This window comes from Elgaria multicarinata, chromosome 16 (assembly GCF_023053635.1).
Source record: "Elgaria multicarinata webbii isolate HBS135686 ecotype San Diego chromosome 16, rElgMul1.1.pri, whole genome shotgun sequence".
In the NCBI taxonomy this organism is placed as follows: domain Eukaryota; kingdom Metazoa; phylum Chordata; class Lepidosauria; order Squamata; family Anguidae; genus Elgaria; species Elgaria multicarinata.
Genome location: NC_086186.1, coordinates 29,003,184 through 29,023,869, shown reverse-complemented (window position 1 = coordinate 29,023,869; position 20,686 = coordinate 29,003,184). Strand labels below are relative to the sequence as shown.

The window sequence follows — 20,686 nt, the reverse complement described above, 5'->3', positions numbered from 1 at the left end:
CAATATTTCCAGTTTGCCATTCGGATCCTTTTCATTGGCCTCCATTCTGTCTCCACACTCACGTACACAGACAGCGCAACCAGTAAATATACAAACCCAAGATGTCTTCCTGCCCATGGCAGCTGCCTTACATCAGAGCTAAGCAGAAGGTACATCTCCTGATGTCCTACCAAGGTGGTGGTGGTGGTAGGGGTGCGTCTTTCAGGTCCCATTATGGCTGCTTCCGAAGTAGCTCCTGAGGATGGCGAGGTAGGGCAGGCGCTGTGGCTCTGAGAGTGAGAGGCCAACCAAGGTGGCCAAAGGAAGCTATTCCTGGACAGAAGTGTCCTATAGAATGGTAACACTGTCTTTAGTTATACCACAGAGAATGTGGCACGTGGCTTGGCTTGCTTGCATGAGTCCTGGGCTTTGGGTGTTCTCTCAGTTTCTTTGACCTACCGCCATCACTCTTTGCTGTTTAAGGAAACTGATGGATGGTTTCGTATCAGGGGGGTCCTTAAAAACCTGAAGCCACCCCGAGCTGTTTCACTGGTGGTACCTCTAATAATATCAACAGCCCAAGCAAGCATTTGCACAATCAAGCCAGGCCAGCTGAAAATGCTGCCATTTTTCATCTATACCAAAATTGTTCAAAATCGTGAGCATCCAGTAAAAATGTGGCCATTTTATGCTGCATAAACAGCTGTGTTTATGCAAAAGATTCATATCGCTATGACAGTTTTTCAGATTTTAAGATATTTAACTACTCTTTGACTGTACTGGTAACAGATGTTTAATGATATATTTAATTTTTAGGTTTAGCAAAACAAACATAGATCATTGGTTATTTTCTGTAAAGTATAACTCCAGAAGGATGCCTAAATGTACAGTAGTTCTGGAGAATTTATTTGAGCCTTTGAGCTACTGATCTAAAATGGGAACTGGGAAATTAGTGTGAGAGTGTTCGAACAAGTCTAATAGGATTTCTAGTTTGCCAAAAAAATAATGCTTTCAGAAGCACAATCTTTGGTGCAATCTCTCTCCCTCACAACAAGACAGATGGCATCATTAATTGCCTCTATATCTAATTAAGTTGGGGGGGAAACTCGGCTTAAGTAATGCTAAAGTTGTGGCACAAGCTGAGAGACGTAGGAAACTGCAAGGTAGAACAACTAGGCGGAAGGGAAAAAGAGGAGCTAAAGTGCATAATAAAAGTATGGAGAAAGTGAGATCTTTGCTGTCGATCTGCCATCACTATTGTGAGAAAGGTCAAGGGGCCGGCCGTTGCGCTGGGGCCACTGCCAGCCCAAAGATACGGAACGGTTGCCTCCTCTAGAATTTTGGGTCCAAGGCCTAACAGTATGAACATCAAGTTTCACTTGCGAACCTCAGGGTCACAGCCAGGATATCATTAACTGGGCCTGTGCTGCTCCAAAGGTCTGCACTCGAATTCTATGATCTGAGGAACTCTTACCTTGTCTTGTTTTCAAACATTTCCAGTTTTCCAAGAATTTGGAACGGTATGCCTAAATCTGGGGGTGGAAATGCTAAGAAGAAAAAGGTACTAAAATACATTCCAGTGTAAACTCAGCCCAATCCTTCTGGTTTTTAAAAAAGATTTCACCCGAAACTACCTACACTGAATTCAGCTGTGGTTTGTATACCCAAAAGCTGTTACACTGGAACTTAAACGCAAGTAGACATGCATAAAACTGAACTTTGCTTTGACCTCGCCCACTCCTGGAATGAAGCGTCACTGGCTCACCTGCTGCCCCATTGTTTGGGGGTGGATAAATGTCGCAAAGTCAATGGAAAAGTAACCGACCACTCCCCTGGATTTGCAGGCCTCTCCAATCTTAAAGCACAGCAAGTTCAGGACCCGTGGTTCAACAGAACACTGAGGAAGGGTGGTTCCTGAAGACCGCAAAGGACCGTCGGCATGGAACTGGTCTCCACAGGAAACAATCGTGATCTCTCCCGTTGGGTCTATTAGCATATCCACGGTGAGATTCGTGACACTGTCTGAAGGTGGGAAGGCTTCTATGATTCCTCCTAGAGAGAGAGAAGTCACTGTCAAGCCAAGAACACCTGGCTCATTGTGCGTAGGAATGAAGCACCTGCACAAAGCTATTTCTAGTAATTTCTAATAACTATTATCCCAACACCTGAGAAAGGAGTTGGCTTCCAAATATGTATAAGTTCAAACCCTATAGTATTGTGGAAGGTCCTGATTTAAAAGACCTACAGACCGTGACTTCAAATAAAATGGAGAGGAAGAGAGGAGGATTATGTACATCGCCTTGGGTTCCTTGGAAGGAAAAACGGTGGGATATAAATGTAATAAATAAACATGAAATGAACTGCATTTCTATTAGTGATTATGGTTACAAGGGGAGTAATTTGCTAGCCTCCTATGCAACCTGGAAGGGCTTATTCGTTGTTATATAGAAGTATTATGTGGAAAGGTATAGTTTTGTGCATGAAGCAGTCAGCACTAGATCAAGATTACCCAGAAGATATAACGGAATGGTCATAACAACAACTAGAGCTTGTTAGAGAGGGGTGGCATAAACATGTAATAAATAAATAAATAAATATGCAATCCTTGGCATGAGAAGAGCCGTGCTGCTGTATCAGACTGAAGACCTGCCTAGTCCAGCATCCTGTTCTCACAGTGGCCCACAAGCAGCACTCTCCTGCTCATGGTTCCCAGCAACTGGCATTGGGCGACAGACATACTGTTTCTGATACTGGAAGTAATACGTAGCCATTCATGAGTAGTAACCATTGATGGCCTTCTCCATGAATTTGCCTAATCCCTTTTTAAAGCTGTCCAAGTTGGTGGTCATCACTACACCTTATGGAAGTGAATTGCATAGTTAAGCTATGTGGAGAAGTATCTCTTCATATGTATATCCTGAATCTCCCACCACTGAGTTTCATAAGGGTTCACAGAATCATAGAATTCTAAGCTAAAGAGCCCCAAATGTTGCAACCTTTCCTCATAGGGGAGCTGGTTCAGCCCCTTGTCATGTTGGCATGACATTTTCTACTTTTCTACTTTTTCCAGCTCTTCTGTCATTACACGTGCCTGTGTTGAACTTGAGAAGCTCAGCTTCAAGTTCCGAATCCTTATGGCTGCAAAATTATGCTCAAAAAGGTCTGATTAACGTTTCAGAAGCCAGAAAAAGGAGCTACACAGAATTTCCAGTAGTCAGGGCACGAGGCCTCAGTGCTCTGCATAGCTCCTTGCTCCTCCCGTATCAGACTAGCCAAAAGTTGAGTTGCTAACGAAAGGACAGAAAATAATGAAAAATAAGGGAAAGATATACAGATTTGCATAATGTGTTCACCAGCTCGCTCAATTCCATTGTGCAGAATTTCTACCAGATTTGTTTATTGCAAGAATTAACTGTCCTGATATCTCTGGATGAAAGGAGGCCTATAAATAAATAAATAAATAAATAAATACCCTTTCCAGCAACCAGGCAAAGCCTGTCCAAACTTGGCAAGAGCAAAGATGGCTGCCTGTATTTCATTCTTAAACAGTTAAAATCTGTAATGAGGAAATGAAAGTGGGTGGAGAAATATCCCAATGAATGAGAACAAAGTGCCGGTGATATAATTATCCCTTATAGCACTTAGCAGGAACTTAGCAGTCTTATTTACCTTGACTCACAAACATTTGGAGGAATTTTCCCCATGTAGGAAATCGTTTCTCATTGACAGCCTGAGCGTGCTGTGCTAAAAGGCCCGGCAGCTCCTGGGAGATCTTCGCCAAAGCTGGTTCCTGCAGAAACAAATTAAATAGAACCACAAGCAATTTTACTGCAGAAATGAAAACTGCTTGTGGGGTGATTAAAAACCAGGCCTCCAACAGGCAGTGTGGTTACTGTTTAACCACAGCCAGAAAGTCTTTTTTAAATGTTTCCCTTATCTTTTTTTCTCCCTCCTCTTTCATGTATCTGAGCATTCCCCCACCCCTGAAAGATGTCTTTCTTTCAACCATTTCTTCCATTATTCATATTTTAAGCAGAAAGTTTAATTTTCAAAAAAAGGAAGGTGACAGATTAGAACTATTTGCATTGGTCTACCATGAGTAACAATAACTAGTAATGTTTTTTTAAAAATCCATTAATTAGCTCTTTATCGAAAGGGATTTCCCCACTCTATCCTGAGGGCCTGAAATGGATCTCTATTGGGCTACTGAGTACGCTTTTGACCTTAGCCTCTGGCTTGGCTACTGGACGTCTTTAGTCTGGCTCTGACTTAACATCCTTGGCTGTGATCCTACATGAATCAGGTAACAAAATGATCCTAAGTCAAAGAGTATTTAGGAGAATCTAGGGGCAATGCCAGATGAGTAGGAATATAATTGGGAGAGCTTCATTAGGACTATCCCAAACCACAGATCTGCACAATATTGGAAACAAAGAAATCCAGACTTCACACCACATAGCCTCTCCTACGCCAAAACATCTGAGAGCTGAGCAAGCACGTAGCACACAGGGACTCTGTATATATGAAACTCCAGGTTGCTGCTCTTCTCTCACTACTTCACGATTACTTCCTCATGTCCCTTGGGCCTCTTTCCTTCTGCTTCATGACCCCTTGAAATTGGAAATGTCCCATGCTCCAAAAGAGGACCAATTGCCCACTGCACACAACAATCCTGGAACTCTATTCGTGTTCCTCTTGACTAGGAATGGACTAGTGAAGCATCACAGTCATTTCTTCTCCTTGGTAAACAGGGGTTTCTTTTCATTTTAACGGCTCTGGGATATAGTGTATCTAATACACTGTATAAATGTTTCTACTCCAGGTTGTTTATGTATCTACTACCAGTTTCCTCGCAGAATTGAGCTCTGAGCTCTACACAAAGAGCTTTTCCTTTCCTGCTTTTTTTGCTACATAACCTGTAGGTGGTGCTGTGGTACAGCAAAATAATGCAATTGCACAAGTGGGGAAATGCATTTTGTTTTGCTTTCACAAATAATACTGCTTTTCCCCCGCTCTAAAAGAGTTCTTAAAAAAACAGAAGCGAAACTGGACAGTCATGACATCGTCGAAAGAACCTGCAAACAATTGTGAGTGTGGAATGACGAGCACACAATAAATGCCTTGCGTAGAAAAGCACTCTAAAGAAACAACATATTTTCAAAACAACACACTGCAAAGTAAAATTGCTTTGTTTTGTTTGTTGAATTTCAGATCGTGCATTTTTGAGCACAAATGAGCATTGTTGATCCTCAGTCTGGAAATAAACTATTTTCCCCCGGCAGCATGTGGCTTGGCTCAGTTATTTGGGGCTTCCAATCATTTTATTTATTTATTTATTTACATTTATTTAAAGTATTTGAGATTGTGGCAGAGGGAACATTCCACAAAACAATAGAGCATTCTGTCTACCTCTCATGCCAGGTAAACTAGTAGAAAACATGAGTAATACTAACATTGTTAGACATATAGAAGAATAAGTCGTGCTGATGAAAAATCAGGACAGCTTCTGCAAAGAGAAGTCTTACCCCATCAGCTTTTTGGAGTTCTTTGAGGTTGATATGAGTGATCCAGTAGATACTGTGAGGTTTTGAAAGCCTTTGAAAAATGTATGGTTGAAACATTACATTCTTAAGACGGGACCACGTGTACAGAAAGCCCCTGCCTGAGCCTGCAAGAGCTACTTGTGCCCACAGTTACAACTGGCAAGCATGCAGGGCTATCTGTACACTGAGATGGAATTCACTAATAGGATATAGATTCCAATGCCAAGGCAGTAGCATTGAACTGGCTAAAAGGTATCATATAGACAAGAGAGGGAAGAATGAATGGTCTGTGCTTTTCTTTCATGTATAACTAATTTGAGAACCAGTGAGAACTAATGATTTCCCATATGGGGGAAGGGGAGGATTGCTTGGTCCACAGAAATTTTCTCTTCATTGATTAACGCTAGCGAGATGCTCTATTTACAAATCAATATGCACCATTCAGTTGCTCTGGTTGTATTTTCATCGAACTAGATACAGCCGTTCCATCTAGTCACTCCTGGCTGGATCCCAATGCATACATTTGTTTCTAATCAGGAAAAAAAATCAGATTCTTGCAATATATAGTATTGCATGTTGGCTACCTAGCATGAATCAGTCTTGATGCTCCTTCCTGTGAGACAAACTAATTTATTCAAGACAGTAGAGTGAAAAGAATGTTGGACTTGGACCAGGGAGATCTGGGTTCAAATCCCCACTCTGCTATGATGGTCTTGAACGAGTCACTAGCTCTCATCCAACCTACCTTACAGGGTCATTGTGAGGATATAAAAGGAAATGCCCATGTACACTGCTCTGAGGTCCTTGAAAGGTGATGGTCGTGCGCTGAACAAATTAAATGAAAACGTAGCCTGACTATTCATAAGCAAGGACTCCTCCACTGGAAGTACAAAGTGGAGAGAGATGGGAGTGGCTGTACATTTTCACCTCCCAGTTTCTAAGTCCTTCCCACTGTTTAAGAAACCAAAGAAGTGAAAAACTACTTAGTTTTAAAAAACAAAAAAACCCCAATAAACCCAAAACTAAAAAGTTCAGTTCCTAACAGTTTGAGCCGTTGCATTTAAGAAACATCTTACTAAACCCATGAGGCAGACTAAAATGCAAATGCTGGTGGGTTTTCCCTTGTCTATACATGCACACACCATCCAATGTTTAGCAAGTACTTCAGACTTTGTTTTGTTGTTCATTTTTTGTTACTCTCTGGAGCTGCAAACTATTCAAAAGATAGTTTGAAAATGCTGGAAATATTTTTGGAAGCAATCAATTGCCTGCCACACTTACTTAGAATTCAAATGCCGCTTTTAGGGCTGAATGCTTGAGCGTGCTACTGCAAATTTTAAAATTAAAAAAGTCCCGATTTTGCCGTTCATGAGAGACATTCTTTTGGAAGGTAACATCATGTAAAACAGCTGCCATTACCAAGTCATGCAAATGGTTTTTGTATGTAAAATGGCTTTGTAAAATATTTGCTCCATCTGCCGAAAGTAGCAAAAGACAATTTTCCTCGATACCTAATGGCCCATTTCAGCTGGATGGCAAGTGATTCGCCAGGGTAGCGCCTTGCATTACGTTGAATGGCGAGAACACTCCACAGAATTCTCCGCTTAGGCGGTATTATCTCCTCTCTGCTTCTTGAGAGGCCTGTCCCTCATTACCACGGCCCTTCGCTCTGGATCGGTGCACAGGCCGAGGGCTGCTTGGGGATGAAGAGGGCCTTTGTCAAACGGAGACACATATGTTGCGCTTCAATAGCGGACCATGAGGCAGACACTGGGCCTCGGCGATTAGAACAAGGAGGTTAGCCCTCTTTCAACTTTCCACCACTTAAACTGCTGTTCCTGTTTTTCCACACCACATGGGTCGTGCTATTCTCTTCCGGCTCACTGTGCTTGCTGAGGATTTCAGTACGCACAGATTAAGCCATCCTTTTTCTTCCTGAATCTGGCGGCATACACAAAGCCCAGAGAACATTGTTCTAGCCCCAAACAGTCCCCACACAGCTCCAAACTTTATTGTGGAACGCAGTGCTTGTGATCTCTCCATTTAAAATCTCAGGTTTGCCTTGTGCCTGAACCACGTCAACGTCTGTTAACAAGCCAATGAAAACCAACCAACTAGGAGCGAGGGAAAGAATGCCCCCCTCTCCCCACTCAAGCCCCCTGAATCATCCATAGAGGGACCACAGGGGCATCTTTTTCTGTATGTGGGGGGATATTAAAAACAAACAAATAAATAAATAAATAAATAAATAAAACTGGAGCATTTCTTTTAAGGCTGCATGCTGGGAACATCACCCACACCTACACACAGCGACGACTTTGCAGAAATCCAAAGTAATGACATGCATTTATATTCAGTGGCGGGTTAATCTAATTGAGCTAATAACGATGTTATCAAGTCGTTCTGCTGTTGCTAGTTTTTATTTTATTTTTGGCATAGCAATTGGTCTACGCAGTATATTTTGCCATTGTACTTAAAATTAAGCCATAATTGCTTGCAGAGCTGGTTGGACTTCCTTTATTTCCCTAATAGTGTCTAAAGCATTTTTCTTTAACCAGCAAATGTGGCTTCAGGGAAAGGTATCTTGCTCTTAACTTGCATTTGTAGGAAACTACACTACCTGTTCATATTCAAAAGCTGTTGTGTATATGTATACCAATACACTTTTCCACGGATGCCCTAGAATGTATATTTATTAAAGAAGCAGAAAATGGCAAGTTCTTTACGTTTGGACATATATAGCCCTGCAAATTTCCCTATTTACTTCAGTGGGGCTTGTGCAAATGACCCCAATTGATTCAGCCTCTTCATGCTGCTGCAGCCCAAAGCTGGGCCAAAAGCAAAATCTTATTTCAGGCAATGTCCCCAGCACTTTCATTTTTAAAGCACATTTTTGTTTTTTGCTTTTTTTCATGTTGCTGTGCTCTCTCTCCCTCTCTTTTTTTTTACTCCTGTAAAGCAAAGAAGTCTACAAATTGTAAAACACAATTACAATAATCAATCAATCAAAAGTCTGCAGAAATTCACAGGAACCTCATGTTAACTGTTGAAATTATTTACCCAAAAAGAGAAAGAAAAAACAAAACAACACACAGTTAAATCTGTATTCATTTTTAGCCTCTCTCTGCTTCCTTGAATTTAGCAAAATAAACATTTTAATATAATCTACGGAGACATTTTATGGCATGTGATAACACTAACGAATTCCAGATTTTCTTTCCTGATCTTGTTTTATCCTCTTCATCTCCGCGCGGTTATTGCTAAAAACTGGCAGTTAAATTCAATTGATTCAAAATATTCTGAATCCATATGGCCTAAAACCCTGAAGCTTGAAGCTCTGATATTGCCTTGCTGCTGTTTTGTAGCATTTGCAAAGACTTCAGTCCCCAGATGGTGGAAGTAACATTTAAACCTCCTTTTCTCTGCTTTGTACAATAGACCTTGGCACCATTTCAACTGTTTACTCCGGTAATTAACAGCACTGATACCACAACAATTACAACTCCTACAATCTTAACACAATAATGCTATGAATTAGTGAGAGCTAATGGCTGGAAGGTATAGTGGTTCCAGACTGTGAGATCCTTGCATTTTCACGGAATAAAATAAAAGGTACCAAACAGCACGGCTCGCGGTAGACAATGATTACCTAGTAATTAGTTTACACAAAGCTTCCTATTTAATGGCAAAACGCTGTAATTAACGCGTGACAGAAAATCAAAGGGTGCTTTGTAAGCATATGAAAAATTAACACCGCAGGCCCATAGCTTTATGTACTGATTAGAAGAATATTAAATCAATAGGACATGCAAACCAACAGCTTGCATATCTGATTATTGTAGGTCCTAGGAATTTAACCAAGGGACATAATTGTTGTGCCTTGTTATTTTATTAAGGAATCAGGGAATCACCTGAAACCCAAACGCCAGTAGCCGCATTAAATATAATACCCAGCTGAGCAACAGCATCACAGCTTGTTCTCTGATGTAATAGGTAAACACAACATGAGATCCCGTTGACAGCTATATAGTTTAGAGACTAGTGGAGGCCTCTTCTGTTAACCAATATAATTTTACCATCCACTATTAAGCTACATGACATTCAGAAGCAGCTATCAAAATACTACTGCAGCAATGATGTTTGTTTATTTCAGACCACAATCTGGCTAGAGGATTTTCTATTTAACAATTATAGAGACACCCTGTACCAATAATTCGTTTCCTTTGCACACACGAGCAGCATCTCATGAAACATCAGTTGTGACACCGGCTGGAGCTGAAGGCACATCGTCCCCCTTTCCCCAAGCGTCAGGGGAGAGGGGGTCCACACGCAGTTCAGGAACTGACTGTATGAATTGGAGTGAGGAGACTAGCCCAGTGCTTCCAGAAGGAAATATCTAGGTTGGTGGAGAAGCCACGCTGGTGAAGACTCTTCACACATGCCCGTAATTTAGAGCTGCACTTGGCTCTCAGCAGAGTTCAGCATGGTTGGAGACAGACGGCCAAGGCATGATGGTCTCATAGTTGAGGTGTGTCCGTATTCATCAACAGTAATGCTCAGGAGCACTGGGAATTGGGTAGGACCACATAGTAATTTGCTGTCTACACTGAAATGAATGGGGCCACCTCTTATAGGCAGAAGAGCTCCATGTGAACATTGAAACTCCTATACGCAGGACAAATTGCTGAAGGTGGGGCCTGAAAATGAAATAATGGCTTTCATACCATAAGGATGTAACAATGGCCTTGCTGGATCAGACCAAGGGTCTATCTGGTCCATCATTCTGTTTCCAGATGTGGCCGTCCAGATGCCTCTGGAAAGTTCACAAAGAAGGGCATGAAAGGGATGCCCGTCCCCTGTCGCTTGATTCAAGCATCTGCTGTTGGGACTCCAATTCCTACTGCTCTGAGTTCTCTCAAAGACAGTTCATCTTTCACAAAGGAAGTCCACAGCTTTTCATAAACTGTGTGTTTCTTCTAAAAATGGGAGCGTGTTCAGAGGAGGGCAACCAGGAGGATCAGGGGTCTGGAAACAAAGCCCTATGAAGAGAGACTGAAAGAACTGGGCATGTTTAGCCTGGAGAAGAGAAGATTGAAGGGAGACATGATAGCACTCTTCAAATACTTAAAAGGTTGTCACACAGAGGAGGGCCAGGATCCCTTCTCGATCCTCCCAGAGTGCAGGACACGGAATAACAGGCTCAAGTTAAAGGAAGCCAGATTCCAGCTGGACATCAGGAAAAACTTCCTGACTGTTAGAGCAGTGCGACGGTGGAATCAGCTACCTAGGGAGGTGGTGGGCTCTCCCACACTAGAGTCCTTCAAGAGGCAGCTGGACAACCCTCTGTCAGGGATGCTTTAGGAGAGTGGATTCCTGCATTGAGCAGGGGGTTGGACTCGATGGCCTTGTAGGCCCCTTCCAACTCTGCTATTCTATGATTCTATGATACTATGACCCTCCTTGTGTTTTGTGCCCAACTGTCTCATTTTATCCCAATAGGAGTTGAGAAGTACATTTCACCAAAAGTTAGTCAATCAATGGTTCCTAAAAAAACAACTGGCAGCGTGTTCTCCCTACATTGTTTTAAGGTTTATTGTTTTAAATTGTTGTACGCTGGCTTGATGGCTTTTTAGCAGGGAAGATGGTATACAAACGTTAATAAGAAATAAACGAACAAGTGCTCGCCGTTCGGGACACAAACGCTGGGGACTGAATGAGCCTGGCTTGAGATGTGAATTGCCACACAGCCTCCTGGACCACAGGAAATTCCAGATGGCGAAGCCAAGGAAGTGCATGTCCTAGACAGGATGGTCGTCATCCTGTGTGGAGGATCCAACAATTGGACTCCATTTTTTAAATGAAATAGAGACACTCAGTATGAACTCCTGTAAACTGCATTATGTTTAATCGGTTGCCCTACTACATACCAATGAAGGAAAAACCTTGGGATCATGTCATAAACTGCTATGCAAATGATGCTATTTGTAAGTATTAACATAATTTAGTGCTTAGAGTCATATTCTTGTTTCTAATAACTCTACTGGAATGGAGAGTCTTTTGCCATGTACTCCTAGCCTGCAGGATAGTCTTTCATCATGAAGCTGAATTTTTTAATAACCTGCCAGCATATGCTTGGTACGTGGCAGCTTAAGCCGATGACACAATGTCTTCATTATCGAAAGAAGCAGGTCTCCATACTGTAATAGGACATTAAAGCATGCCTGTGCTCATAAACTAATGCTTTGATGTCTAAACGCAGAAGCATTACAAGAGCACTCAGTAACAAAGGAAGATTTTAATCCTCTGCACTCAGTGGCAATACTCAACGGAGACTGCAATTAATTTCTAAATACAAAAGATTGGTTTCTATTAGAAGACAGAGCTGAATGTAAAGGTGAGAAATAGCCAGATATTTTCTGAAAGGTGGGGGGGTAAAGATGCTCTCAACGAGTTTTATTGCATTTCTTATGCTCTTTCTCCCTGCTTTATTTCTTTATTATTACATTTATATCCCACCTGCTTTCCTCTTGCAAGGAACCCAACGTGGTTTGCATGGTCCTCCTCTCCATTTTATTCCCACAACAACCCTGTGAGGTAGGTTAGCCTGAGAGTCAGTGACAGGCCTGAAGTCAAGCAGTGAGCTTTTTGGTCAAGTGGGGACTAGAACCTGGGTCTCCCAAGTCCCAGTCTAATACTCTAGCCACTGCACCACACCGGCTCTCTGTTCTGTCTATAGTAGCACCCCTATGTAAAGAACACCATAGGGCAGTGTATTCACTCCGGAGATGCAGTGCAAAATGAGTGGGCCCATATCACTCTGGTCCTTGGTCTAAGCCTTCCACAGTGCTGGCATTGATTAAAGGGATGGATAATAATAATAATAATAATAATAATAATAATAATAATAATAATAACAACAACAACAACAACATTACGTAATCCATGCTAAACAGATAAAATCACTCAGAGAATTCTTCCACACTAAAAACACCCCCATCCATAAAGCCATAGTAAAAGCAGATAAAAACTACACCCCACTCAACCTAGCACTACAAAACGAAGCCCAAATACGACCACTCTCACTTGCAGGGAAAAAAGAAAAATGGGCAGAAAAAGCACTACAACATAATACAGAACCCACAAATAAACAAAGAATAATTGTACGAATGGCTCAGGAAGGGTGAGTTATTTCCAGAAACGGAAGGATTCTTAATAGCGGCTATACAGGATCAAGTTATAGCAACCAAGAACTACCAAAAATACATCATAAAAGATAACAATGTAACCTATGAACGAAATGCCATCAATTCCAAGAAACAACAAATCATGTAACAGGAGGATGTAAGATTTTAGCAGGAACGGACTATACGGACAGACACAATACAGCTGCAAAAATAATTCACCAGCAACTGGCCATCAAATTCAACCTTATCAAACAACCTACACCATACTGTACATACTCACCCAAAACAATCTTGGAAAATGCAGATCATAAAATATACTGCGAGAGAACAATTCATAGACAGAACAATACCTTGCAACTGACCAGACATAACAGTCATAGACAAAAAAGAAAAACACACATACCTCATCGACATAGCAATACCAAATGACAAAATGTTGTTGAAAAGGAAGAGGAAAAGAGAGAAAAATATATACCACTGGCCATGGAAGTCAAAGAACTATGGCAACAGGAAAAGGTCAATATTACTCCATTAGTCACATCGGTCACCGGCATCACATCAGAAAACTATACAGAAAACCTTCAGAAACTGGGCCTACCAAAATACATCCACACCACCATCCAGAAAGCAGTCATACTTAAAACATGCTCAATTGTCAGGAAATTCCTGAATCTGTAAAAGTCTGTCTAGAAAAACCACCATGTCTGTCTAGAAAAACCACCATGAGCGAGAAAGAATTAATAATAATAGTAATAATAATAATAATAATAAAAAAAATTCTTACCCGCCTCTCCCTCTGGATTGAGGCAGGAAACAACATTAAACACAATATATTTCTCAGTAAGATGCAAATATTGACCATGTTCCCCAGCCCACAGCCTGTACCCACTCTACAACCCATGGCTTGCAGTAGGAGTTGAAGGATGGGTATGAAGACAACCCTGCCGTATGTCGGGTTCAGACACCACGCCACCCCATGCTGCATTGGGGGAATTATGCAAATGGTGGTCACACTTACATCTCACGTGGAGTCGGGGGGAGAGAGAAGGCACGATGGCTTCTTCTCCCAATACCATCATCCAAGCACACCCTGTGGGTCACCTGACCAATTTATTCCCGCAATTTCCTCTGGCTGGCTCTTATTTATTTATCTATTTATTGCATTTCTATACCGCCCACTAACTGAAGCTCTTTATCACTTCTGCCACTGCAAATTAGGAGCGCAGGGACTCACTGGGACATGTGTCAGCTAGGACCAAGGATGCCAACACCCACATTGACAAGGTAAGGAAAAGCCTCTCCCAAGAAATAATTGTCTCACTTATTTTCTAGAATTTTTGAGAGTGTCAACAAACATGTAGACAGGGGTGATCCAGTGAACATGGTTTACTTGGACTTCCAAAAGGCTTTTGATAAAGTCCCTCACCAAAGACTCCTGAACAAACTTAGCAGTCATGGAATAAGAGGAGGGGTCCTCTTATGGATCAGTAATGTTAAAGAACAGAAAGCAGGGAGTAGGAATAAATGGTCACTTCTCCCGATGGAGGGAAGTAAATAGTGGGGTTCCACAGGGATCGGTATTGGGACCAATTCCTTCCGACTTGTTCATAAATGATCTGGGATTAGGAGTGAGCAGTGAAGTGGCCAAGTTTGCTGATGACACCAAATTATTTAAGGTTGTTAAAACACAAAGGGATTGTGAAGAGCTCCAAAGGGATCTCTCCAAGCTAGGAGAGTGGGCGTCCAAATGGCAGATGCGGTTCAATGTAAGCAAGTGTAAGGTGATGCATGTTGGGGCAAAAAACCCCAACTTCAAGTATAACCTGATGAGATCTGAGCTGGCAGTGACTGAACAAGAAAGAGATATTGGGATTGTGGTGGACAGCTCGATGAAAATGTCCACCCAGTGTGCAGCCGCTGTAAAGAAGGCAAACTCCATGTTAGGCATTATAAGAAAAGGAATATTGAGAATAAAACAGCCAGTATCCTACTGCCTTTATACAAATCTATGGTGCGACCACACTTAGAATACTGTGGACAGTTCTGGTCTCCACACGTAAAAAAAATATAGAGCTGGAAAAGGTGCAGAAAACGACAACTAAAATGATTAAGGGGCTGGAGCATCTCCCCTACGAGGGAAGGTTATAAAGGAGGCTAAAGGGAGACTTAATAGAAGTGAACAAAATTATGCATGGCATGGAGAATGTGGATAGGGAGATATTTTCCTCCCTCTCTCAAAATACTAGAACCCAGAGTCATCCCATGAATCTGATTGGCGGGAGATTCAGGACAAATAAAAGGAAGTACTTCTTCGCAAAGCGCATAGTTAAATTATGGACTTCACTACCACAAGATGTAGTGATGGCTACCAATTTGGATGGCTTTAAAAGGAGGATGGATAAATTCCTGGAGGCGAAGGCTATCAATAGCTACTAGCCCTGATGGATATGTGCTATCTCTAGTATCCGAGGCAGTAAGCCTGTGTGCACCAGTTTCTGGGGAACATGGGTGGGAGGGGGCTGTTGCACCGTGTCCTGCTTGAGGGTCCCTGGTCAACAGCTGGTCGGCCGCTGTGTGAGCAGAGTGCGGGACTAGATGGATCCTCAGTCTGATCCAGCAGGGCTCTCCTTATGTTCTAAGGATACTGAAATAGTGGCTTTCTAGTTTGGGGGAGGCAGTGGGTGTGTTCTTAGGTGAGTCCGATTAAATTAAGCATTCTCAAGTTTTGCCAGGGGGGCGGCCTGTTCCATGTCAGCAAACAAAGCCATATTTTGTGTTCTTGCACCTACCCAAAGACAGTGGTTGGAGCAACTCACTCTTGTACTAGGCAAGGGGAAGGGTGAATCGACGGAAGCAGGAGGAGGCCATGCCAAATAACTTTAACGTTTCCAATGTGAAGGACACATAACAAGCAAAAGATCCTAGAAAAACCTAACCAATAGCACTAAAAATTTATGCTAGAATGAACATGATTTAAATTTGCTTTCATGTGGAAATATCTGAGATTATTTTTACCAAAGCAGGGCAGGTGTCCAGGACAGGAAAACTTTCTGAGGCAGCTATTAAAAGCCTATTAGTTAAGAAGGTGCGAGTAACACTATCGAAACAATTGCAACACCCCAGTTATACACAAGGTGGGGTAAAGACTAATGAAAATGCGCTTCACGGAGCCAATCTGCAGTATAGCATCAGACACTAATCCAAAGAAAGAGAATTTTGAAATACAGCAGGGACAGTGCATTGCAGCTTATGGCTAGAATGGAAAACCTTTCATAAGAGAAGAATATAAAAAAGGTTAAGATATTTCCATTAAGAGAAAAAAGAAGATTGAAGGACGGAGAACAGATCAACAGAGATTTAACTTCTTTTTATTAAAACAAAGGGTAGCTCTGTTAGTCTAGTACAGCAAATAATACAAACAGTCTAATGGCACCTTAAAAACTAACATATTTATTCTGGCATGGTTCTCTAGCCCACTTTATCAGATGATGTCAGGTTTATATTCAGTACATAAAATGGGGAGGGTGGGAATTGTAAACAGTGAGGTTAGAAGGGAATTAAATGCGGAAATTACTGAGCATGACAATCACATTATTAACAGTGTAGTAGCAGCTGATTACACAAATGCCCTGGCACCAGCTAAGCCAATTAAATCATGTAGTGTGAGAAAAATCCTTTATCCCGATTCAAACCTCTGGCTACAGAATCAAACCTGTTGATGAAGTCTAACTCATCAGCCTCTCGGTCTAATCTCCCTTTCATGTTTCTTTGTTCCACAATGGCCCCTTTAAGACCGATGACAGGTTTCTTAAGGCAGGTTGCAATACATTCTATATACAGAATTAATATTAGCCAAGATAGAAGAATAAAAGCCTTACTTTTCACCCTGAATTACCCTGTATCACACAGAGAACACTTCAGAGGCACAATTCGAGGCGCTGGCTGTGAATTTTAAAACCCTAACCAATTGGCCCTGGGATGTCTAAGGGAAGGCTTCTCCCGGCTGGAATCACTAAAACTGTCATGCACCAGAAAACCTAACCTCCCAAAGCTTTGTTGACCACTGCAAGAGGCATAGCCTTGCACATATGGAAAACCCTTCCCAGAATACCACACCCATCCTGTAGAAGGCTTTAAAAAACCTAAGCATTTGGAGACAAACGTTCTAGCTTTATTTTACATCCCTATTGCTGACTGTAATGTATTTTTTTCAAATTGCTGTCTACATTTTTTTTGTATTTTATGGAAATTGACGTTTAGTTATGTTTTCTCTGTTGTGATAAAGATAAGGTTGGTTATATCTTGAATGGTGGTTTATCATTATACAAATAAATAAAATAAAAATAGGATTAAAACTGGGAGAAACGGGTCAAAATACAAGGAATTTGAACTGTCCAGTGGACTTACATGCGCCCACCTCTTCTTCCATATCTCAGGACCATATCTATGGCTCTCCTTCAGAATCCAAGGGAGGCATTTAAGATGTGTGGTGATGTCACAGTATGCTGTACCATTTCCCCCAAAGTCGTTGTCCACTTTGAACACCCAGCGTTTCACTTCCGGATAGTCTAATATCAGCTGACTTATGGCCTCAACCATCTGGGGACAAAAACGTGAGGTTTTCCACTTAAGTTCAAACAGATTCCATTCCAAACCACGCGCATCCTCTATAACTCATCACCTACTTTCCCATAGTGATGTCCTGCGTGAGGCATTGATGAAACCATGAAGGCAGCCTGTGGGAGGGAGGCCCTACTGTGTAGTGGTGACAGACACAGTATTTCTAAAACTAGATTAAAAGAGGCATTTTTAAAACTATCTCATGGCTTCATTGTTAGTGGGTTTGAACATAACCTTGCAAAAGAGATTAGCTCAGGAGGTATTTGTTACAACAGCAATCCTCTGGATTCTAAGACACTTTTTATTATTTGAACTTCAACCACAAATGGAATTATTATTTGTTTGCTCAGTGTCCTGTTATTTGTTGCTTTTGAAAGCCCAATAAATAGGTTTTCTGTTGACGACTCCCCTACAGAAATGAAATGGGTCGATAGTATTGTAAAGATTGCACCAATAGAAAGAGTTATGAGCTATCTTTAAGTGAAAATTGAACTGTTCTTTAAATTATTGTCACCTTCCTTTGATTATTTAACACCCCCCGTCAATATTTCATATGAAGCTTACAGCAGGAAACAAAAACAATCTGAAACAAATCGAAAGGAAAGCTAATGTGTAAGTAGGCTTGCAGGGTACAATTTGTAACAGTGAGGGAAGTAATATTAAAGCCAATGCTTGGGCCATGACTACACTGTGATATATTATTTTTGTACCGTCGTGGTTAGCTTTGACTATGAGCTGACCATATGCCATCTGCTTCTGCATTCTAACAGAAGTTACTGGGATGGAGCCTCCTCTGCACCACTGTGAGCCCATGAAATCACGAGTGTGGACGTCGTCTTTCTTCCTGAGCAAGCCACATCCTCCCAGTCTAGGCAAGATGCCCAACTACCATTTATATTCCATCCAGGAAGGGTGCAAATGCAACCTCTGCAGGCACTTGTCCCTCTGAGTCTGGACAAGCTGAGCATGGTTAGCCTTGAGAAGAGAAGACTGAGGGGAGACATGATAGCCCTCTTCAAGGATTTGAAAGGTTGTCACACGGAGGAGGGCCAGGATCTGTTCTCAGTCATCCCAGAGTGCAGGACACGGACTAACAGGCTCAAGTGACAGGAAGCCAGATTCCAGCTGGACATCAGGGAAAACTTCCTGACTGTTAGAGCAGTACAACAACGGAACCGATAACCTAGGGAGGTTGTGGGCTCTCCCACACTAGAGGCCTTCAAGAGGCAGCTGAACAGCCATCTGCCAGGTATGGTTTAAGGTGGATTCCCGCATTGAGCAGTGGGTTGGACTCAACAGCCTTATAGGTCCCTTAGAACTCCTACTATTCTATGATTTTCTGTAATATGCTTTTCATCCTGGCTGCTGCATTCTTTAGTACCTTGTTCTTGAGGCTGCCTATGATTCTACCTGATCTTGCGTGCATTCATCCCTGGGCTTCATCATAAGATCAGCCCTGGCCCCTAACACCTACATGCTTTCCAAGGTATTTTTTTCAGTGTCTGAAACATAGTTTAAATGTGTTTTATATCTAGTTGTCGAGTACAGACAAGACATTGGTTATTTTCTTCTCAGCATTGATGATGTGTTTTTTATCCACCATCTGGAATTTGCAATAGATTAGGTTACCTGCCACTGTTTACAAGCCAATGGTAATGAGCAAAAAGAAAAACCGGGGGGGGGGGGGGAGAAAGAAAAGAAAGCAACTGTTCTGAAAACCAACAGTATTCATAAATCCGAGAGTAATCACAACCTCTCAAAATCATTATGATTCATATCGGCAAGCAAAAATCCTATCGATTCTTGCCTTTGGAAGATATAAAATAGGCTGCAATTTTCAGACTGCAACACAGACAGGTGATAGGGTTGTTTTAAGAAACTTCTAGTTATGTAGTCCATTTAAAACTAGAAATGCTTCTAGTCTGAGTGAAGTTGACATGTGCCAAATTAAAAAATTGTGCTAAAAGAAAATTGCAAAATACCTGCTGATACTCCAGACTCCTTTAACATCATGAATGGCTCTACATTAGCAAGCAATTTGCTACCATAATGCTCTAGAAAACTCTTTAGTTCTCATAAGCTCCATCAGGTTCCGAGTTCCAATTTTTAGTTCTTACCTTGCTTAATTTCGTTTTACCCTCCACAACTCTTCTTCTCATCTTTATACACATTATTTCATTTTTTTTATTACATAAGATGTAATCAATTTAGAATTGGAAATGTTTCTAGTTGGGAGAAATTTTACATGTGCCAAATTGAAAAGGGAGCAACGTCAGCCTTTGAGACTGGCAGGCTGTAGAACATCTCTGACTGGGAGCTGGACTGGTATTAAAAACCCAGAGCTTGGCCTTCTAGCATTGCCTGATCAAAGAATTACCTTATCTCTACTACACTTTGAACTCATGCTTTAGACTCCAGATTCTGCTATGGTTGCACATGGCCTCAGTGTGGTTCTGGCATCTGGGAAACTCTCCTCTAAAATTGAGGAAATAGATTCAAGAGATGGGAGCTACTGGGGAGGTGGCCTTTTTGGTGGAGGCACCTCTCCTTTGGAGGCCCAGTTCACAAATGCAAAGTGCAACGAGGAAACTTTTCAAAATGATACCATATAGAAGCAGCTGCATGGCAGAAGCAGATTGTGTGAAACAGCTCACCACGCAACACGGGAAGACTGTTTTAGCCATTTTACATTTTGTATGTTGAGCTGGGCCATAAGGAAGGCTGAGCGAAGGAAGATAGATGCTTTTGAACTGTGGTGTTGGAGGAAAATTCTGAGAGCGCCTCGGACTGCAAGAAGATCACACCAGTCCATACTCCAGGAAATAAAGCCAGACGGCTCACTTGAGGGAATGGTATTAAAGGCAAAACTGAAGTACTTTGGCCACATAATGAGAAGACAGGATACCCTGGAGAAGAGGCTGATGCTAGGGAAAGTGGAAGGCAAAAGGAAGAGGGGCCGACCAAGGGCAAGATGGATGGAGGATATTCTGGAGGTGGCAGACTCGACCTTGGGGGAGCTAAGGGTGGCAACAGCCGACAGAAAGCTCTGGCGTGGGCTGGTCCATGAAGTCACGAAGAGTCGGAAACGACTAAACGAATAAACAACAAAACTTGCCTTGAGACAGGACAGAAGTACTGTTAGGAAGTGTTCTTCTGCCCAGATGAGTGATATTCAACATGTTCTGCAGGGGTAACATTCGCCCTAAAGAATGACTACAATGGGTTATATGTGGGTCTGCCTTTGAAAAGTTCAGCTAGTCCAAAACAGCATAGCGAGATTGTTAATGGGGACTGCCTGATATGACCATATTATGCCAGTATTTTATGGATCTGCATTGACTGCCAGTCCTTTTCCAGGCC

The 20,686-nt window shown here is 41.9% G+C and overlaps 1 protein-coding gene across 1 annotated transcript in view; it reads right to left on the bottom strand.

The window, feature by feature from the left end:
* IQCH (IQ motif containing H) overlaps positions 1-20,686 on the bottom strand; it is a 69,573-nt gene that overhangs the window by 23,330 nt on the left and 25,557 nt on the right. Inside the window, exons 8-10 of the mRNA XM_063142665.1 lie at positions 17,114-17,305; positions 3,649-3,769; positions 1,745-2,031 (exon numbers count right to left, since the gene is read on the bottom strand). Coding sequence (XP_062998735.1) covers positions 1,745-2,031; positions 3,649-3,769; positions 17,114-17,305 — 600 coding nt within the window. The remainder of the gene's footprint in view (positions 1-1,744; positions 2,032-3,648; positions 3,770-17,113; positions 17,306-20,686) is intronic.